This window comes from Phocoena sinus, chromosome 9 (genome assembly GCF_008692025.1).
Source record: "Phocoena sinus isolate mPhoSin1 chromosome 9, mPhoSin1.pri, whole genome shotgun sequence".
NCBI classification, from domain to species: Eukaryota; Metazoa; Chordata; class Mammalia; order Artiodactyla; family Phocoenidae; genus Phocoena; species Phocoena sinus.
The window spans coordinates 91,500,140-91,523,580 of record NC_045771.1 but is presented as its reverse complement, the minus strand read 5'-3'; the positions used below and the strand labels follow the sequence as shown (position 1 = coordinate 91,523,580).

The 23,441-nt window shown below is 40.6% G+C and overlaps 1 protein-coding gene across 1 annotated transcript in view; it reads left to right on the top strand.

Moving 5' to 3' along the window:
- NRCAM (neuronal cell adhesion molecule) overlaps positions 1-23,441 on the top strand; it is a 333,422-nt gene that overhangs the window by 300,145 nt on the left and 9,836 nt on the right. The window contains 4 exon segments of the mRNA XM_032643696.1: positions 4,235-4,357; positions 5,620-5,796; positions 19,180-19,311; positions 20,485-20,563. Of these exon segments, the coding sequence (XP_032499587.1) occupies positions 4,235-4,357; positions 5,620-5,796; positions 19,180-19,311; positions 20,485-20,563 (511 nt within the window).

Sequence of the window (23,441 nt, the reverse complement as noted above, 5' to 3'; positions counted from 1 at the left end):
TCCTTTAAACAGCGCTCTTAATCCCCACTCCTCGTGCACCAGGAAACAAAGAGGGAAGAAAAAGTCTCTTGCCTCTTTGGCAGGGCCAGACTTTTCCCCGGACTCCCTCCCGGCTAGCCGCGGCGCACTAATCCCCTGCAGGCTGTGTTCCCGCCGCCAACCCCAGTCCTCTCCCTGCGCTCCAACCGAAGCCCGAGCCTCAGCTACCAGCCCCACCCGCCCGAGCAGACAAGCCTCTCGGGCTGGTGAGTGCAGGTTGGCACCGATCCTCTGTGCGGGAATCTGTCCGCTTTGCCCTCCGCACCCATGTTGCTGTGCTCTCCTCCGCGGCTCCAAAGCTTCCCCACTCCGCCACCCGCAGTCTCCGCCCGCGAAGGGGCTTCCTGATGTGTGGAAGCCTTTCCTCTTTCCCGGCTCCTTCCCACTGGTGCCGGTCCCGTCCCTATCCTTTTGTCTCTGTTTATTCTTTTTTCTTTTGCCCTACCCAGGTACGTGGGGGGGTTTCTTGCCTTTTGGGAGGTCTGAGGTCTTCTGCCAGCATTCAGTAGGTGTTCAGTAGGAGTTGTTCCATGTGTAGATGTATTTCTGGTGTATCTGTGGGGAGGAAGGTGATCTCCGTGTCTTACTCTTCTGCCATCTTCCCGATTCCCCCTTGCGCCTGTCTTACCCCCAATAGTCTGTACCTCCCGCTCCCTCCCACTGGTAACCATTAGTTCATTCTCTGCATTTGTGAATCTGCTTCTTTTATGTTGTATTCACTACTTTATTGTATTTTTTAGATTCCACATATAAGCGCTATCATACAGTATTTATCTTTCGCTGTCTGGCTTATTTTACTTAGCGTAATACTCTTCAAGTCTATCCATGTTGCTACAAATGGCAAAATTCCATTCTTTTTTATGGCTGAGTAGTATTCCATTGTGTGTGTGTGTGTGTGTGTGTGTGTGTGTGTGTGTGTGTGTATGTATATGTATATATATCTGTACCACAGCTTTTTTATCCATTCATCTGTCGATGGACACTTAGGTTCTAGAACTTTGCTAATTTGATGCTGACTTGGGTCATAAACTTTCTGACCTGAAGCAAGTTGTACAATTTCTCTAAACCTCAGTTACCTCAGCCAGAAAGCGTGAGAACTAGATGTGATCACCTAAGAAAAATATCTAGGAAGGAAAAGAATCCTCTAGGTTGTAGTTTACTTCTTTCTCAGTGCACCTTTACAGTTCATGCTAGCATGGAACTGAGTTAGAAGGTTGGCTGTCTTGACAGAATGTGTTGGGAAGGGAAGGGAAGAGTCATTGCAAGTGTGGGCCATGCAAGGGGAGGAAGAAGGGAGAACCAAACACAGCTGATGCAGGAGCCGGGGCTGGAGGGGTCGGGACACGGCCACCTGGAAGCCTAGTGGATGAGGAGAGGGCCATGTAGTAAGAAAGGCACCAGCATGGCCTTTGCTTATCTTGAATTTTGCCTCAAGCCAGTATTGAAAATGATCCAGATAGCTTCTGTGGATTGCTTAGGTCTTTTTTTTTTTTTTTTTTTTTTTTTTTTTTTTTTTTTGTGGTACGCGGGCCTCTCACTGCTGTGGCCTCTCCCATTGCGGAGCACAGGCTCCAGATGCACAGGCCCAGCGGCCATGGCTCACGGGCCCAGCCGCTCCACGGCATGTGGGATCTTCCCGGACCGGGGCACAAACCCGCGTCCCCTGCATCGGCAGGCGGACTCTCAACCACTGCGCCACCAGGGAAGCCCTGGTCTTTTTCTTTTAAATAAACATTTTGGTTACAATTTTATTTTAGAGGACAATTCTTTTTTTATTATAGTTGCTATACGATATTATGTAAGTTACAGGTGTACAGTCTTTTTTGTGACTGAGTAGTATTCCGTTGCAGATATGTACCACATCTTCTTTTTTTTTTTTTTTTTTTTTTTTTTAACATCTTTATTGGGGTATAATTGCTTTACAATGGTGTGTTAGTTTCTGCTTTATAACAAAGTGAATCAGCTATACATATACATATGTTCCCATATGTCTTCCCTCTTGCGTCTCCCTCCCTCCCACTCTCCCCATCCCACCCTTCCAGGCTGTCACAAAGCACCTGAGCTAATATCCCTGTGCCTTGCGGCTGCTTCCCCCCAGCTATCTACCTTACTACGTTTGTTAGTGTGTATATGTCCATGACTCTCTCTCGCCCTGTCAAAACTCACCTCTCCGCCTCCCCATACCCTCAAGTCCGTTCTCCAGTAGGTCTGCGTCTTTATTCCTATCTTACCCCTAGGTTCTTCATGACATTTTTTTCCCTTAAATTCCATATATATGTGTTAGCATATGGTATTTGTCTTTTTCTTTCTGACTTACTTCACTCTGTATGACAGACTCTAGGTCTATCCATCTCATTACAAATAGCTCAATTTCATTTCTTTTTAAGGCTGAGTAATATTCCATTGTGTATATGTGCCACATCTTCTTTATCCATTCATCTATTGATGAACACTTAGGTTGCTTCCATGCTTGGGCTATTGTAAATAATGCTGCTGTGAACGTTGGGGCGCATGTATCTTTTTGAATTAGTGTTTTTGTTTTTTCCGGATATATACCCAGGTGTGGTTAAAAGCAGGTCACAGACAAACCCTGTCCTTCCTCCTGGTTGAAGGGCTCATGGTGTTGGCAGCTACCCAACAGCCTCTGAGAATCGTCTGTGTCCACCTCCCATCTCATTACAATGGCTTGTCCTCAGCCTCGTTGCTCCTTGGAGGCTTAGGGCTCCTTCCACTAGAGGCTTTCGCTAGTGAGACCCTACACTGGCCCTTTAGATGGCTCAGGGGAAGGTGCCATAGAAAAGAGAACCAGGGGATTAAAGAACAGACAAGAGAAGAGTAGTCTGTCCAAAGACACAAAGGTAAGAAACAGCATGGCTCCTTCAGGGAACGGTAAGTCAGGCAGCCGAGAACGGTGAGAAAAGGGAGGAAGGTCAATTAGGGAGGACCAGAATGATGGATGGTCTTAAATGCTATGGATATTAACCCTCAAGCCAGAAGCTCTTAACCTGAGGATGGTAGTCTCTTCAGGTGTCAATGAATGGGTTTAAGGAGCTCCATGAACCCCCTAATATTATATACAAGGTGCGTATATTTTTCTGGGGAGAGTTTGTGGCTGTCATCAGATTCTCAAAGGGGTGATCTGCAGAAGCTTAGAGCTATGGGCCAGGACTGTTCTAGGCAAAGACCACCGAGGGTCTGAAGGGGGGCAGTGGCAGAGAGGCGAGGAGGGAATGGATACAGTTGAGGTTAGCAGGGTGGGTGTGGCAGGATTTAGTGTCCCAGGAGATGGTGGAAATGAGACAGAGGGAGAAATTCAGCTCGACTGCCTGGTTTCTGGCTAGAGGGACAGGAGGGTTTAGGGAACATGGTAAGTTGGGTAGAGAAGGTCACGATTGTGAGGGAGGGCTACCATCATCCGTCATGCTCTGAAGAAGTGAACAAAAGACCAGGCATGTTTCCACTGGTAATTTGCCAGCCTCTGCCACAGACAACATGACACCCTGCACTTCTTCCCCAGAGCCTGGGGTGTGCCAGCACCCGGGCTGTTGTCCATCACTACGAGCTGCTGGGCATCTCTCAGCTCTCCGGATAAGAGCTCCTCTGCGCTTGGGGCGGGGGCTGGCTCAGGCCCAGAGCCCGGCAGGCAGGGTGTTCTGACTGTTTGGAGACACCTGATTTGTTGGAGAAAACAGTCTTTAATAGCCCAGAAAGAACATAGCTGCTTCTACTCAACGGTCTGGTTAGAATAGTTCCACTCATCCACTAGTTCGCTTTTATTAAGACCCCATTCACGAAACAAACAAGTACCATCTCTTATAAAACCATTGATTTGGGTCCATATAAAGGCAAAGCCCTTATGTATTTGGAGAGGATGGTTTTAATGAATCTAAATGGAAATGGTGAGGAAAAGCGCAACAGGTTTCTATTAACGTATTTTCAGCTGAATCAGGAACAAAAATGAGTTACAGAGGACAAGAATCTTGGGGAATTCCCTGGCAGTCCAGTGGTTAGGGCTCCACACTTCTGCAGGGGGCACGGGTTCGAACCCGGGTCAGGGATCTAAGATCCCGCATGCCGTCTGGTGCAGCCAAAAGAAAAAATCTTGATGAGTTTTGTGGACCTGGTGAAATATGTCGCTTTAATACAGTTTGAAACATTCAGAAACCTTTGTGTTGACTGTATGTCTCATTTGAAGTCCCCAGCGCTCCATCCTCTTTGAAGATTGTTAATCCAACGCTAGATTCTCTCACTTTGGAATGGGAGCCACCAAGCCACCCGAATGGCGTTTTGACAGAGTACACCTTAAAATATCAGCCAAGTAAGTTACGGGGAGAAGGAAACGGAAATATGGTTTACGAAGGAAAAAGACTGTTATCTTAAAATACAAACGGGGTATTTCTTTACAGATGTAGAATATATACATATACCTTCAAGTGTCATTCTAGAAGGAACTTCAAATCATACTTTTTAAAGAAAAGTGACATGTGCTTTTGAAAATTAAATAACGTGTAGAATAACACAGACCTTGAGCACGGGGTTTAGGTGCGTGCTGTCATTATGTATGTAGGCGTCATGTATTGTATAACCAGCAAATGGTAGGAAGAGGGGTTTCTTTGGCACAAGGCCTCTGAAGATGAGATTTAGGGTTATTTAACAACCCGTGACTCCACCTGCAAAAACAAAGACATGAGAAATGCTATTGTGATTCAACCAGAAAATTCTCCCAGCTTAGAAACCCATGGAAAATGTATTTCCCCTTGTTACACCATATTATAGGATTTTTTTTATGGTTTATCCCATAGTTGATTTTTTAATATTTAAAACATATGCAAAAACAAAATTAAATATCTACGTGTATATATATTTACATATATACATACATATATTAATGTATGTATTTGTATTAGAATCGCAGTGTGGACCTTGAGATTATCTTTTTAAAAAAGTTTTATTGGAGTATAGTTGATTTATAATGCTGTGTTAGTTTCAGGTGTACAGAAAAGTGAATCAGTTATACATATACATATATCCACTCTCTTTTTAGATTCTTTTCCCATGTGGGCCATTACAGAGTGTTGAATAATGTTCCCTGTGCTATACAGTAGGCCCTTATTAGTTATCTATTTTATACGTAATAGTGTGTGTATGTCAATCCCAGTCCCCCAATTATAGGACTATGTAAGGTTATCAATTATGTCGGACAATGAGTGAGTAGGATTACAAAAGTCAGTGTAGTCCAGGTTTAACATTTTTGGTTGACACATATATTTACGATAGTATTCCTACAGCAATGAATGGGGAATGTCCTTTGTTCTTTTTTTTAATGGAGGTAACATTGGTTTATAAAATTATGAAAGTTTCATGTGTACAACACTGTATTTTGACTTCCATATACACTACAGCGTGCCTACCACTAAATGTTTAGTTTCCATCCAGTTGACCCCTTTACCCATTTCAACCTCCCCCCATTCCCCTTCCCTTCTGGTGACCATTGTTCCGTCCTCTGTATCAGTGTGTTTGTTTTCGTTTGGTTTGTTCATTTATTTTATTACTTTATTTTGTTTATATTCTTATTGATAGTTAACAGCACCCATGAATTAGGCCCTCTGGTGGATTTGAAAATTCCTGCCAACAAGACCCGCTGGACTTTAAAAAATTTAAATTTCAGCACTCGGTATAAATTTTATTTCTATGCACAAACAGCAGCAGGATCAGGAAATCAAATAACAGAGGAAGCAGTAACAACTGTGGATGAAGGTAAGATGGGTATGTATAAAATCCATATAACTAGACATATCATGAGACAAAAATCTTTACGTTTATGCTTTTTCTTTCCTTCTTACCATGGAAGTATCCATGTTACCGAATTAATACAAACACTTATTTGTAACCTCTCCTTCTGATACATATATATAAGCAGCTATTTAATTCATACTGGAATAATGATTTGATGTTTGTTTTTTAAGTCCCTATGAAATTTTTAAACTTATATTAAAATATTGAGGTGAGAGTGGGAAATTACAGTATTTTGCCACACTTAAATTCAAAGTTCACGGCAATGTTTTTCCTATCTACAGCTTTACATATATACACACACATATGTGTAATACACACACGCACACACAGACATGCATACCTATACACAAATAAATATATGTAACTGTGGTTCTGATCTTGATTCACCAGAAAATAATTTGCTAGTCTACATACTGATTTAGGTTTTCTAGCAAGGAAATCAAAACTGTTATCAAATAAAGCATTTACTTTGTGTTTGAGCATGGGACTTCATAGTTTGCTATGCCATCTGGTACAGAAAGCAAAAGAGCCCCATTAAAGTGTTTAGAAAAAGAATGAACACTTCCTTGAATACTTTTAAAAATGATTTTGAAAAACTTGAGATTCGATGAAAATGATCAAAAGCATTGTAAAAGATTTTGCATGTCTCTAAATTGTAGAATTGCTTAAGGATCGTTTATTTGATTATCTTCCATAGCATAAGAAATTGACATTTTTACCCCAAAATTGGTTTGAAACCTCCTAAGCCTTCTTACATAATAGGCAAGTATGAATAAAGCACTTTAAGTAATGTGGGGATTTGATTACTGGTAAGTTTGGGAACAAAAACGTACCTTTGTCCCCTGTACCTGATGTGGTACACTCCATTCTTCTTGCATGCTTTAGCATTTTAAGAAGTGTTTTTATGTAGCTTTACATGCTAACTATATAGTGTCCTATTTCTGTTTCCCTTCATGAAAGCTGGTATTCTCCCACCTGATGTAGGTGCAGGCAAAGGTAAAATCATTCAACTGCATGACTTTCTACATGTGTGAAATTTGCCATGTTAACTGTGGGGAAGTGCAGCATGGGTTAAAAGAGAAAATATTTAAAATAAGCTTTGAAGCACCAAAAGGAAGATGAGATCCTGCAAGATCTTGACTTTAAAATTCATGTCTAGTCCTTTTTACAAGGAGAAAGCCACGCATTGAATTCACCTTTTCTCAAGACTTATCCCAGGTCCAAATCCTAATCTTGGCTTTTAATGCTATGACCGTGGCTAGACCAGACAGGACCCAAACTGTACCTTTGCCACAGACCCTCATGATGGCCATGCCGTCTGTGAAGGGTTCAGAAATGTTAGTCCTGTGATAAAAACAGCCAGTCAGAAATCAGACCCACCGAGCTTCCTGTTCTAATCTGATTTACCTGTACTCCTCCTAGACACAGTGCACACGTTGCTGGCATCACACTACACTGTCCACCTGGAATTTCAGCTTAGCCGCACTCCAGCTGCCCTGGGACTGAAAGCCTCCCCAGTGGGATCCCCTCTGACCAAGTGTTCAGGCAGCCCGCATGCTCTACTCAGCTGTGTCATTCCATTTCTGTCTTCGCCAGACTGCTTAAGTCTCCTCCTGGGGAAGAGCCGACAGTCACAGTGAATTACTCTTGTTCTCCTTTATTGCTCACAGCTCTCTGGATGAGGAAGATTGGTTGGGAGAATGGTGCTGGAATGAAGTGTAGTATTTCTTCCACCCAGAGATCCCCCAGTCTTTGACTCTTGGCTATTGGTAGATTTGTCAGCTTTTTAGGGAGCAGTGGAGGCCGCCCTGCCTCACATGGCACTGTTCTCATATAGAGCACCCCTGGCCAGGGATTCTCTTGGGCTTTGTACAAATTGGAATGAAGAATTGGAAAGTCGACCAAAAGAAATAAGTGCTTTGCCCTAAGTTGTTCAAATCTTGGGAGCTTAGGCCTGGTCATATCTTCTCTTTTCGTACAAATCTTACATTCGGAGTCTTGGTAAATTTTAAAATGTGGATCAGGTAGATTTGGGAATGATTGAATAAGAACTGTAACCATTTTCAATCATCTTAATAATGTTTTATAGGTGTTTTTACCCTTGAAAGAACAAAGTTGTAAACATTCAAAATGTTCGCAAGATCGTGGAAGGATGGAACCTCTCTTTTATAAGTGTGCTTCTTTCTGGGGATGATTAGATATCCATTAAAATCGGTGGTGGTTTTACAATAACTTACTGCTAGGTTCCCCTTAGACCCTTTCATGGAAGCGTTCCAGAGAAAGCGTGGCCTCTTTCCCTGCGCAGTGGCCGTGTCACTGGGGCTCAGCCTAGAGGCAGTAGCCGATTTCTTGAGCTGCAGCAGGGCGGTTTGTGTTTTCCGTTGACTTGTCATATTGGAAGAGGACGTGCATGCCCCTGGGAAAAAACATCACCCGCTGATTTTAACGAATTCAGACTAACTAAAAGAAATGTCAGTTAATATAGTTGAGGTTTTACCGTTTGATGTTACTAAATTGAATTGTGAATTACTTCTGATTATAGAGACAAGCAAAAAGAGAGTCTCCGAAGGTTCTTAAAGCCCCCAGTGTTGAAATCTGGTGGGACTCAGATAAAAAGAGAAATGGTGTTTCAATTTTTTTTTTAAAGTTAAATCTAACCTTCTTTTCTATATTGTTTCATTTCATAGTGCATCAGTAAGTAAACATTACTTACATAAAATGATAATATTTTACCATGATGAGACTTTAAACTGCTTGAGAATAATTTGTTTCCCTGGTTTCCCTTCCTTAAAAATATTTCTTTTTTCAATCTAGGAATGAATTCTGTCCTCTTCTCTGTTTTCCTTCTTCGTGTAGAGTTTAGGGACTCTCTGGGAGACAAGAAAGATAAAAGTTCTCCACAATTCTTCCCAATTTTAGTATTTTTAATATACCTTTTATATATGTTTTTTTAAATCTTTTATATTTTAATTTGAAGCAACGTGAAAGAGAGTAAGTAAGAGATGAACCATTGAGAGAAAAGAGGTGTGATATCCTTGGCTATAGAAGCATCAGCCTCTAGGGATTTTCATTCACTTCTGAAGAGAGGAAAAGAGATGGCTTGGAGTTTACATTTTTAAATTTTCTTACAGATTTTAAGAGAGGTGAATGAAACCCAAGCTTCCAAATATACAATTACATTGTGTACATTTTGTATACAATTACAAAATGATTATCTAAACCGTGAAGTAGAAGCCGGGAAAGTCCAGTTAGCTGTTTTATGCCAGGCTAACCCTTTTCCTTACCGTTATCCTCAGTTTGAGCGTGGAAATAGGTACTCGAAATCTTCAGGAGTCACTTCCTTTGGTCTGTGTCTTTGTTTGGTCAAAACTCTCAATATCGGTGTAAGAAACAGTAGATGTTTGGCTTCTTTTGTTCAATTTCTTTGTCCCTTTAAATAACTTCAGGGTCTGGGGTTCTAGGAAATAGACCTGTGAAGGCATCTTTAGAAATGAACTGAAAACACGCAGATAATGGATTTGACTTACGGTCCCAGTATTGCTGATGGATGGACACTGTTTTATCTGTGGATTATTATCTGCTTTCTCACCTTGGGACCAGTCATCAGGACACTTTTGTGAGGTGACTAGTTGGGGCACAGGAATAGGGAGAAACTAACTGGAAAGTCAGGAACTGAACCTGGCTCTTGACCTAATTAGCAGCCGACTGTGGTCGAACAGGACAGAGCAGAGGAGGCCACTGAGGCGCTGGTGACGAATCCTCTCTGTGGTCAGACTCTCACTGCATCATTATGCCAGAGTCCACTGCACAGCTACCACTTAGGTCAAGAAACAAGGCCAGTGAGTAAAACTCAAGTTTAAAGTTCACAACTTTATTTGGCCTGAACCAAACCAAACCAAACAAACAAACAAAACAAAAATCTCCAACTATATAGAAGGTTCAGTCAATCAACATCTCGTGTCTATCCGGCCCATAAAAACCATCAGCCTTTTTAAGGCACTGTGTGTTGGCACAGTAAGGCAGACTCTGCCTTTGATGTGCTTACAGTCTGGCAGGTAAGACAACACATAAAAAAAGAGTGAAAAGAGATGGAATTTGAACAAAATGTTACATGAGCTTAGAGGAGTGAGCCGTTTATTTTGCCAAACAGGATCAGGAAAAGCTTCCCAAAGAAAGTAATATAGAACTTGAAGGACGGATAGAATTTTGGCAGATGAGTCAGGGGGGTGGGGTGTATAAATTCTTAGGAGAGGGAATAAGCCGGGGCATGGGGTTTAAAAATCCACAGGATGTTTGGGTTATATCCAGCGCTCCACCTGCGGGCAGAGGTAAGCCATCCACGTTTGAAACAGGGAAGTGACAGGATCAGAGATGTAGTTTTGGAAGCTAAAACGTAGGTAACCACACTGGTGGGCTGTACAAAGAAAGACTTAGAGTAGGAAGAGAGATTAGATACAGATTTAAGAAAGCCTAGAGGAGAAATGACACTAGCACATCCAAGGAAACATTGCCTGGCATGTCATAGGTGCTCAATGAGTTCAGTAAGTGCACGAGTGGGTATTAAAAGCAAGGAGGGTTAGAATTCTCCATGATAAAAGGGGCCAAACCACATAACCTTAGGAAATTGCGCTGTCTTCTCTGGGTGTCTTTAAAAATAAGCTGATTGCTCTTCTGTTGGAAGGTATGGTTCTGCCTTGAACATCTTCCATAATTACCCCAAGACTAAATTCCTCAGTTTCATGATTCCAAAAATGTTTAAAGAAAAGTAATGTTTTGCCTGGGTTCTTTGCCACTAATGTTTTATACACATGTTCATTAGTACTGTTGTAAATACGTCTCTGTTGATTGATCATATTCCTATCATTATTCCTTTAAGAGGAGAACCTCAGACAACTGAAGTCAGTTAGGAATGTGATTAGCTACGTCTTCTTGGTTTTTTTGTTTGTTTTGGTTTTTGTTTTTGCGGTACGCGGGCCTATCACTGTTGTGGCCTCTCCCGTTGCGGAGCACAGGCTCCAGACGCGCAGGCTCAGTGGCCATGGCCCACGGGCCCAGCCGCTCCGCAGCATGTGGGATCCTCCCGGACCGGGGCACGAACCCATGTCCCCTGCATCGGCAGGCAGACTTTCAACCACTGAGCCACAGGGAAGCCCCATTTTTTTTTTTTTTTGCAGCTTCCCTTCCAGTGTGCCCTAACTATCCACCTTCTCCAGAGTAGATGCTCCTCACATGGGGTCCCTGAGCTCCCTAGAGGCAGATTCTTAAAGAAATGTGTGACTCAAAATAAGTCAGAAGCTGGTATTCTAAGGAGCATCTTTTTCTCACCCAACACAAATTCCTTAAAGACCTGCACTGAGATGATAAATAGCATGGAAAGGCAGCCACTAGTATGAGGTTTTACCTTGCAGTCTCCCATGTTCTGTGCCCTCTGCCCCCGGCATTGTTTGGCAGCTCCCCTGGCGCCGTACGTCAGCAAATGGAGACTCTGATGTTCCCTGTGACTGTCTCTCATGGGCAACAGTTGACACTGTTCAGGACCCACATCACAGAACTCATACATTTTAATTCAACAGAACTCATTATTTCTGATTACTAATTTATTTCCTAATGCTGTGGTTTAAGAAATGAAAACCCTTTCTGTACTGAAAGTGAAGTAAGAGGGAATCCTGAATTTCAACAGTCAGTTCTAATTTCATTTCACTGGAAGAATTTCAGAGTACTTATTTTACATGTTGTGTGTGTACGGTTTTGCAGTTTGATTGTCTGTCTGTCTGTTTTATTTTTCTATTGTATATTTATTTCAAGGAGTAAACCCCAGGATCAGCAGACTTACTACTGCCACTGCTGAGACCTCAGCCAATGTCAGTTGGGAATATGAGGGACCAGAGCATGTGAACGTTTCTGTTGAATATGTTGTAGCTGGCAGTAAGAAATGACTTTGTTACCCGGTTTTCAATTTGGGGGCTGCATTTGAGGAGATTGAGAACATTTTCAGGATGTACTGTGGATCATCTTGAAAAATAACCTGACCCAAATAAATGGATCAGATGTGTCTGAAAAAATCAGAGCGAACCATCAACCTATATATTTTATACGTAACTAGGAATCTCTTTGGTTCATGTTATTAAATACAAGGGACATAGTAAGTTCCATTGCATATGTTATTTTCAGGTTGTGGTACCTAAAACTGTTCTTTACCCACGACTCGTAAACAAGAGTAATAATGAATAATTATATTCCAGTGTTTAATGGATTCCCAAGTCAGGCGCTCTACTACATCCTCGCCACATCTACTAGGAGATGGCGCAGCTTTAGTTTTCAGCAGTTCATGAGAACCCAGTGCCCCCTCCTTAATGAAGTGTGCTCTGCACGTAATGAGCTGGGTGGCCAGTGAATGTTTGTGACAAAATATTGAATATAGTCCAACTTCTGTTTAGGCCTTTATCATGCAAATAAATATTAAAAAAAACAAAAAAACTATGGGTTTAGAAAAACCAATACTTGGGAAAGGTTGAATCTATAACTTGGATAAATTTTAAGGTATTTAAGTTTACCGAAAGATTCATCTTGTGAACCTTAAAAAACAATCCTTTCCATAGTTCGATCCAGCTATTTAATGTATAACAGTTCTTTTTAGAAATATCATTAGAGAAACTCAATAATTTCACAAGGCAAGGTTCAGATCAAGAAGCTTCCTTTGTATCAAAAAGATTTAACTCAATGGGAGTACATGCAATTAAAATGCAATCTGATATCCAGTCGATTTTTCTTTGAGGACGTTTTCATGTAGTCCTTCATTTTCACTGATTTATTTGACATGACTCAACTTATAATCATCGAAAATGATAAACTGAAGCACCCTAGATTTTGTCTTTAGCTTTTAAAGTGTATTTTCCTTTCTGGAAGCATTAAGTCACTTCTGTTCCCTTAATATATTCAAATGTGTTGTTTTGCAATATTTCCATAGGCAAAGAAGAATGGAGGAAAGAAACTGTAACTGGTTCTCGGAGCTTCTTTGGGTTATAGGGTCTAATGCCAGGAACAGCATACCAAATTCAAGTTGGTGCTGACGGGGACTCTGGCTTTGTGGGTTCAGAGGGTATGTTTGAGACAGGCCCAGGTGAGGCACACACCACGCCCGTTCTGGCTCCCAGTCAGAGGTGAAGCCACCCACCGCTCCAGCTGGAGGCGGGAGTGCTGGTGGAGCTGTGTTTTGGGTAGGGATGTCAACTGTGCGGCCCAGTTGGGTGGGGAGTTGGGTTCTTAATTGTCTTTGGCTCTTTATATCAAATGAATTCCAGAATTGAGGACGTCATCTTCTAATCACACGATTGCCAAAACCATTACAAAAGCAGAGGGAAATACGCTTCTTAACCTACATGATTTGGGTGATTCAATTTTTCACATCATTAACATGTCTAAACTTTCCCTCAGAGTTAGGACGGAATTTTTGAAACGCTTTAGAGCTGAAATAACTCATTGATAAAGTCACAATTTTTTTTATGCCAGAATGGACTGTAATCCAGCAGAACCCTGCAGTTTGGGTTAGACAACTGATGCAAAGAACGTTAAACTGGTATAGAGCAAGAAATTGTTCAATGCGTGTATTTCATTATCGTACCATATTTGACTGCCTGTATATATTTTAGTTATGTGAACATTATCACAATACACAAGGACATTACAGTCTCTAAAATAAAGAAAAAAGTTTCTAAAATAAAGAAAAATGTTCTTGTAAGATGCAAGAGTATTCCTATTTACTCATAAGATGGAAAACAATCCACACTTGCTTCAGTTTTAAGAAGGGTTGTGTAGTGTGTGTCCATTTTGTGATTCATAAAACCATGTTATCTTCAGTCACTTCATGCATTCTTGGGGGCATGTTGAATTTCCTGTAGAACCTTTAGGCAAAAATGTATTTTTTTGTGTCTTTCCTTACCCAAGCATTATGATTTTTAATATCATTTCTTCTAATTTAGAAAAGATACAAACATGAGTGGTTTTTTAAAACAGAAAGAAACCAAAGGTAATAGTCAATAACTTATTAAATAAAGGTAATATTAAAATACCTTATAAAAATATTCATGTGCTAAAATGATGCTTAAGGAAAAAAATTTTTTTCCTTTTTTTTTGATTTTCATATCCACTTGCGTACAGAGATCTAGGAAAATACTGTTTTAAACTTAAAGGAGGAATATCCATTCACAGCTAGTGTGATGAGGTGTTTGTTATTATCGAGAGATTTTAATTTCAAAATACTAAAAACTCAAGTAGATATTCTGCCCATATTTACAGCTAGAATGCTAATAATAACAGCCCTAGCATTTATTCAGAGCTAATCTGTACTAGGTGAATGGTTTTCTTGGCTTTTCTCATTTGGTCCTTACAACAATCCTTTGAAGGAGACAGTGTTGTTACCCACTCGCACCTCACGTCAACGACCAGTAATGAGAGGTAGAGGGCCTACCCTGTCACCCAGCTAGAACGCAGAGAGCTCAGCCTTTCGACACTGAGGAGAGGCTCTCACTACACCCCCTGTTCAGGGCCACAGAGGCCCACATCCCAAGGGGAACAGGTTGTCTCAAAAATGACCACTCTGTTCAGCACTTGGGTTATCTTCCCAGCACCCTTCATGGCCCCAGTGTACTCCCCACCTTGCAGATCTAGCTAGAATTGGATTCCACCCACAAAATCAAGTTGTGGCATATTTTTTTGGTCCTCTTCTAGCACAGAGGGCAAACCCTTTAGAAAAACATTTTGTCTTCCGTGTTACTATACCTAAAGTAACAGCTGCAGCTGGCAAGTTCAAGATGAACAACCATCATGGGTGGGCCATTCTTGTGTGCCAGCGAAGGAGAAATAGGACGAGGCCACAACCACTTCTTGTCACCTTTGACTTGAGAGAATAAATATCCGTTAAACCCTAGTGACTTTAGTTACCATATTACCTCCAGGAGCAAGTACTGTTAATCCAACTTCCTTGTGCTTCCGGTTTCCATGTCCTGTAAGGATGAACTCCAGGGCGACAGTACTGTCTTCTGCTGCTCTCGCTTTTCGCTCCTCCAGCTGGGTTTTGAGGTGTGAATGCCAGTACTTGGCGTGGAAACATACCATCCTGGCTGATTTTTTAACTCTGCGTGAATGAGCTCCTTCTCTCTCTGAGTTCTGTGTATTTCAGGAACCTAGACTGGACTTTCATCTGTGCTTATTTTATGAATCTTCTTAGCATGACACCGTCTCTGCCTTTGACAGTCTGGATTTTTAAGGTCTATTTCTTAATTTCTTTTCCTATGGCACACACTGGAAAACAAAGAAGACTAGAGGCGGTGTCCTGGTGTCGTGCTTCTCACCCACACTTTTGTTAAGACCCCACCTCCTCTTCTTGCTTTCTCCCCTCCTTCCCTCAATCATTGTGTCTCTTCTCTCCTTTCACAAAAGATTTAGAGCAGATTTGCTTTCACTGGGCCCAACAGTTGGGGTGTTTTTTTTAGTGGATTGTGTTTTTTTGGTCAACTGCCTCCAAACTTTGGCCAAGGTCATTGTTTTCCCTTTCTAAACATTTCTAACTACTTTAACAGGACACTTTTATACATAATGGGTTCTTCAAAATAACCATTTATCTCACTCTTTTTCTTCCATGTTTTTAAATTTTTTTTTTAGTTTTTTTTTTTTTTTTTTTTTTTTTTTTTTTTTTTTTTTGTGGTACGCGGGCCTCTCACTGTTGTGGCCTCTCCCGTTGCGGAGCACAGGCTCTGGACGCGCAGGCTCAGCGGCCATGGCTCACGGGCCCAGCCGCTCCACGGCATGTGGGATCTTCCTGGACCGGGGCACGAACCCGTGTCCCCTGCATCGGCAGGCAGACTCTCAACCACTGCGCCACCGGGGAAGCCCTTTTTTTTAGTTTTTATTTTATATTGGGGTATAGTTGTTTAACAATGTTGTGCTAGTTTCAGGTGTACAGCAAAGTGATTCAATTATACATATATTCATTCTTTTTTAGATTCTTTTCCCATTTAGGTTATCCCAGAATATTGAGCGGAGTTCCCTGTGCTATACAGTAGGCCCTTGTTGGTTATCTATTTTAAATATAGTAGTGGGTGTATGTCAATCCCAATCTCCCAATTTATCCCTCTCCCCACCTTTCCCCTTCGGTAACCTGAACTTTGTTTTCTAAGTCTGTGAGTCTGTTGTCTTCTGTGTTCTGTTATTCTGAGTACTCAAGGACGTTTTCCTCAGAGACCTACTCCCACACCGCACAGGTTAAACATGAGACAACGAGCAATGTGATGGAGGAGATTGTTGTTAAGACTAACTTCTAGGAAACAAAATCAATTTCATGCCCCTGGCTGCTTTTCTCTTTTCGGATTCTTTATATTTGTCTATTTGTTTAATGTGTTGCTCTGTGGCTTATTCAAGTAATACATGAATATAATTTTACTGTAAAATTTTTTTTTTTTTTTTTTTTGCGGTACACGGGCCTCTTACTGCTGTGGCCTCTCCCGTTGCGGAGCACAGTCTCCGGACGCGCAGGCTCAGCGGCCATGGCTCACGGGCCCAGCGGCTCCGCGGCATGTGGGATCTTCCCGGACCGGGGCACGAACCCGTGTCCTCTGCATCGGCAGGCGGACCCCCAACCACTGAGCCACGAGGGAAGCCCTGTAAAAGTTTTAAATAAAGGGATAATCATCTGTCACTTTCCTACCCAATCCTACTGTATTACCCACCCATCGAAACTCAGATTCAAGAAGAGAAAGCCTCACGGGCTTCATTACGTATGTGTGTGTGTGTGAGAGATGCACAGTGGTGGCCATGACTTGGGTTTGTATATGTATCTCTAGTTAAGATGATTTTGGAATGTCCTGGGAACACTTGGAGCCTCTTACAGTCATTCTGGGCTTCAGATCCCTTTTCATATGGATGGGAAATCAATAGAAGCTATTTTCACTTACATAATTTTTGTATCATATCAACTTCCGGTGCGTGTGTGTGTGTGTGTATGTATACGTGTGTGACCATGCATACACGTGCACCTCTTAACATACTGTGTCTGCCCAGTCTTAAATAAATGGGATAGTGACATATTTGAAACTTTTTTCTTTAGACATAGGGGCAAAAATTCAAAGTCAACTTGGATGTTCCTTTATCAGCTGTCAAGAAACATTTCTACTTTGTGCATAGTTGCATAGCTGCAGACTGCCAGCCGGCAGTTCAATTTTGACAGTTACCATGTCTATAAAGACAGTGTCTATGCTAATACTTGAGGATCTTATTGCCATTTGCCCTTAGCAGTTGCATTCAATTAGATGAAAAATGTAAATGTAGATACTATTTATTAAAGGGCTGTAAATCATTAAGCATATTAAAAACAAGGACTCTGTAGCTTCAATCAAATGCTCCATAGACTTAACACCAGTTGATTTTTGGTTCAGTTTCAAAGAAAATGTACATATCAGAGACCACGTGTGAATTGACAGAACTGTGTTGCCAAAGAGTGTGTACTGATGGACTTTTAAAATATTTCAAAGGTAGAAAGTCCCTACAACATTTTATTCTCTGTAAAGACTTCTGCAGAGTTGATGCCTGGACATCAGTGCATTATAGCAGTAGCGCATAATGGCTGGTACCATGTTCTTTGGAGTCTGCAGTCTTGGGTGAAGCTCCAACTCTCAGGCAAGGTCTTTACCTGTTCTGAGCATGGGTTTATTCCTCATGCCTACCTCACAGGATTTTTGTGAAGACTGAATGAGATTTTGCCCTCATCACAGTGCCTAGTATAAGTTTCAAAATGCTAGCTCTCGTTATCGTTGTTTTCATCTTCATCCCGTTGATGGTTATGGTACGTGTATGGTAGGGGAGCCCTGCCCATCCTCATGTTTCAGTTGTAGCGAATGATGATACAACTCAAAACCCCGATAACCAATGAGACACAAGGGGCTATTGGGGAAAGGCTACTGGCAATTTGATTTATGTTCCAGAGAATGTATTTCCACTTCTAATTTTATTTCTTCAACACACATCCACATATTTTTCACATTTCTCTTCACACTTGATTTTAAGCATTTCATTTTTCTCCCTATCCTTTGGGTGGAGAAAAAAGGCAATGAGGTGCTATTTTTGCAGCATAGAGCAGAAACTGGGATAGGTGTCGCCATGCTTCTTTCTGCATCCAGCAATCACATACATCTAACCCAACCATGTTAAATGGATTCAGAAGAAATTGAATCAAAAAAGAATGATATAGGCATTCTTCTGAATTAAAAAAAAAGAAAACCTTTTACCTTGATTATGGTCAAAAGAGAAAAAAATCAAGACCTTTTTAAAAAAGATTCATACCAGTGTTTTCAACAAATTCTCATGGGCTTGTCTGAATAGCCATTGATGCTGCACTTTGTCCCATTTGATTGACACTTTTGAATAATGCTGGTAATGCTAATTATTCTGTGTTTTTCTTAGGAGATTTGCATACTATGATTGGTTGAATAAGGGGCTTCACATTATTTGACTCAAAACAGAATAGAGGAAGACTTAAAGTACATGTATACATGTGAATGAGTATTTTCTTTCTAAACTGGCCGCTTATTCCGATAATGATACCACTGATCAAGATATATCTCAGAGTCTTTTGATTGGATTCTGAACGATATTGAATATTGCTTACTGATCCTTTGAGGGTAAATAGGATTTTTCAGAAATTTCCCCAGATCTTTCAGAACCAACTCTTATAAATGAGATGAAAAACAAATCTAAGTAATATTTTGGGTGCAAGTCGAGACGTTATAGAAAATAATAAGGTTGGTTATCTTATGTGGACAGGTTTCATGTGTGGAAAGTTTCCTTTTTAAACAGAAGGTTTCCAACACATTTGGAAAAGTTGCAGCATCATTGCAATGATATTTTAGCCTCCCAGAGTGGTTCCTTTGAAAGAAAAATACTCAATTAGATGTATACATTCTGTTCTGTTTAAAATGGTTTTCTGTTCTTATCATTGTACTTAATGTACAATTTATCCCAAAAACAATAATTTAAATTGGTTTGGGACTGTGTTTCTGTTGAAAATATACAGTGAAAATAACTATGAAAACAGTGCTCAGCAGAGTTTGTTAGCATTGAATGGTGTTAGCAGTCGGATTTCTCTATTTGAATTGTTTTAATTATTGAAGATTTTTCAGAGTTAAGTATTTATGTAACTCCTGATTGATAACTGACAGATTCCAAGGCGGGGCCACATGTAAAATATGGAAAAGCTTATGTACTATGGCAGGTTTTTTTTTACTACAAGTGACTACAACAATTATCACCGCTCCCTTAACCCATTCACACTGACGCCATTGATTTGTTTTCCAGCAATGGCAAGCCGGCAGGTGGATATAGCGACCCAGGGCTGGTTCATTGGTCTAATGTGTGCTGTCGCTCTCCTGATCTTAATTTTGCTGATTGTTTGCTTCATCAGAAGAAACAAAGGTGGTAAATATCCAGGTAAGAAAGAAAGACTGAAATTGCCGTATAATGCTGTATGATGATCCATTAAACTAAAAAGAAATCATGAGAGTAATCACAGAGATTGCAATAAGTGTATCCTCCCAAGAGACATACGTTTGGACTTTCTGTTCAAACAATTTTTGATCCCTTTGTATGTAATGGAAGACTCAACCTTGCCAAGGATCGGAAGACACTTGGGGGAGCAGATGAATCAGTCCTCTGACGGTCTTAGTGACTCTGCTTCCTTAGGCTTTACATGAGTCATAGGTGCTGAAATAGCACCTAAAACCAACAGGCAGAGGGAGAAGGTACCTCAAGTTTTCCAGAGGAAGTGATGCATGAACTGGATCTTGATATCATGATGTGTACTGTTGCTTTCCCTATATGGTTAATGTTTTGTTCAATTTAGTGGATCCAGTGAATTTCTGTTTTCTTTACCTGGCCATTTTCCCCTCCAGTGGCAGAGAAAAAATCTACAAAAAATTAGATGTACAAAAACAATTTGTAACCATGAATATAGTTAATAGATAGATTGGTAAAATAGAGGGAAATCTTAGAAGCTTCAGACTTATTCCTTTAGCAGGTGAGTAAGAGACTTGTGCCAAAATGCGCTTTTTTTTTTTTCTGCGGTACGCGGGCCTCTCACTGTTGCGGCCTCTCCCGTTGCAGAGCACAGGCTCCGGACGCGCAGGCTCAGCGGCCATGGCTCACGGGCCCAGCCGCTCCGCGGCATGTGGGATATTCCCGGACCGGGACACGAACCCATGTCCCCTGCATCGGCAGGCGGACTCTCAACCACTGCGCCACCAGGGAAGCCCCCAAAATGCTTTTTATATGAAGTCAACTTTGTATGTTAATTAGTTGTTCATTCTACAAATTTACCTCCAAGAGACTAGAACATCAAAATATATGCATAGGGGGTTCCCTGGTTGCATAGTGGTTAGGATTCCGGGCTTTCACTGCCGTGGCCCAGGTTCGATCCCTGGTCAGGGAACTAAGATCTGCAAGCCACATGGCAAGTAAATAAATAAATAGCCACAAGATACATCTGGTTGTATAACTCTATGGTGTATAGAATTATTTCCCACTGCCATATATCTCATAGAGTGCACGTTGAATAAGGAAAGACAGGATCAATAGGTAATAATGTCATTTTGGAATTTTTTTTAGTTAAAGAAAAGGAAGATGCCCACGCGGATCCTGAAATTCAACCTATGAAGGAAGATGACGGCACTTTTGGAGAATACAGGTGAGCCCCTGCTTCTCAGCCACCCTTCATCCTCCCTGCCTTGAACAGACACCACACTCAGTCTCCTTAGAATGGGATTCAGCCAGGAATGCACTCTGCCTGGGATTTCCTATTTATCTCAAAAATTAGTTTAGAAACACTTGCATGTCTAAATGTTTACACACCCCGCACAGTTAAAATAATCTCACTTTCATTAAAAAATAAATTTCCATCTTAGTGGTAGGTTTGGAGATGGAATATCTTCCACTCTGTCCTATTTTCCAGAGACCCTTGCTGTAACTGATGAACATAGAAAAGCTGGTGTGTGATAATAAGAGTTCAAACAGCAATAAAGACCCTACACACCTGCATTGTAAAGCAAACAAACTATCCTTGTCATTCTCTAAGCAGTGCTTTTGTAAAATTTATGTCACTTTTTCATCTTGGATTTGAAGCCTTTTTTCCAAAACAGGTACCTGTACCCCCTCCTATTAATCATGAAATGATGACCAGGTTGTTTTAGAAGCCGTTAATTATTAAGAAATATCACAGCCCTGGAGGCAGTGTATTAACTCACAGGATTTTGCTAAAACATTCCTGGCTTGGCTGTGTCTTTAAGGACAAATTTAATGTAACCTGTGTGCTAAATACTTTTTTTTAAAAAAAAAAAGGAAGAAAGAAACTGTTTAAACAAAGATATTCTTGCCTAGGGGTTATAGGTCTTTTTAAAGAGAGATAAGTGGTTACTTTAGATATGTTCAAAAACAAAAACAAAAGATATATTTATTCATTTAAAAGATTGGGATTTTGGTGTTCCAAAAGAATACATCTATTAATCAATGCCTTTGCACAGTGTTCTTTCTTTCTATAAGCCTCTTGTTTATATAAAGTATAATCTTTTAAATATGCGCTGAGCTGGTACTGAGGCTTTTGTTCACATCCATTATTCAGTGATCAACTTGTAAAATAAACCCTAATGATATTCATTATATCCAAAGAAATACATAATCAAAACAAGAGCAGAAATGAATGAAATTGATGACAGATGTAAGAGTTTATTAATAATGTTAGCTGCTGGTACTTTGAAAAGATGATAAAAATTTTTTGCTGGAAGAAAAGGCTTTTAGGTGAAATAAAATATGTCACTATTGTGATTGCCACGTGACATTTACAAATAACATATGTGTCTTAATTTTCACCTGTCTCTAGAGCTCATCTTTGGTGTTTCCATGTCAATATCACAAGGGGCAAAATAATGCCAAGGATAAGAAATATGAGAACTGGTTGAGAAAAGCTGTGTATTTTTTTACAAAATTAGATTCACGCCAGTCTCCACGCAGATACAAGTGTTTTTCCTATATATCTTGGCACCTCAGCTTTCATTCTGATCCCCTTTTCAGAGGAGATGACTGTGATTTTTAAAACTCTTCAGAATTCTGTATCTTAGGATACAGAAAAACATCTAGTGAGGGTTGTCTTGATGTCAGATGTTGACTCTGAGACTGAAAGGGTATGAAAACCTCATCAGCATCCCCACCTGTCCACCCACAAGGTTTTATAGCGCATTAAAGCAGCCTGCAGATGGCCACAGCCTAGGGTTGCCAGGCCTTAGGTTGGGTGAGTTGAAACCTTTGCTGATTTCATTCACTCTCTACACATTTCTCCTGTAAAGCAGGGGAGCTCATAATTACTAAATAACTTGTTATTTTTAGTGTTCCTGTGACTAGAATTCTACCCAGGATATGCACACCACTCCCTCATTTGTAGTGCTAAAGCTGGATCTTTAATATAACCTGAAAATATCACATATTTGCATGAACTGAAAACAAACCATTGCACTCCATACAGAAACATGGTGATGGGTTTCTGTTCTGCATTATCATGCCCAAGTGAATCTGGCAATGTACTGCTTACTCCGTGCGTCTCAAATGTCAGCTTGCTCTTAGAGTGATGTGAAACCATGATATGATGTGATATGACTTTCTCAGAGTCCCTCTGCTGCCTACTCCATTAAAACGTGATTGAAATTGAAGTTGAATGTGAACTCATCTGGAATCAAGAGACTTAGTTTTACTGTCAACTCAGCCACTACCCTTGATTTCTTTAGATATGGCGTTTAATCTGTCTCATTTTTTTCATCTATAAAACGATAGAGTTGTTGAAGTACGAGATGATCTCCAAAGAGTTCTAGCCCTATGATTTCTGTGCTCCTTTGCAAACTATCTGCTAATGAGTTTTAATGTGATTTGGGGTTTCAGAGCAGTACACAGCAAATATTTTGTTACTGGCCTCATCATTACTGTGTTTACATTTATTTGGTCATATTTATTTGGTGTTAATTCATATGTGAGATGTTTGTGAAGCATTTTCATATGGCTGTCTTTAGCTTATGCCTTGAGTTTCTCAGAAGAGAAAGATTTTTCCTTAGGCTTACTGAGGACACACACATTGGTTCGTGTGTGAAGAAAAAAAAAAACCATGTTATTCCATTGATCTGGGAGTTGCCAAAGGAAATAAGGTTCTGACGGGTGTCTTAAACCTGAAACACAACTCAGTGACTTTTTTTCACTGAAGCTGAAAATTCATAAGGACAGTGTCACAAGTGAAATCACTTCTGAAAACACCCAGCCACCCTTTGCTACAGAGGTGGCTTCGTCCTGTGACTTCCTGACATGACCTCAGAATTTTTTCCCTTTGGTTTCTTTTCTACTGAAAAAACGAAAAGACCTTTCATTTCATAGATGTCATAATGAATGAAAATGGTTCCAACTGTTTATTACAGAATTTTTTTTAATAATACATTTAAATGTCACTCTTCTCCCTCAATCACAAGAGTCCCTTCTCTGCTTTGTACCTTCTAGAAATTTTGAGTTCTGTATTATTTATTGATTCTTATTCT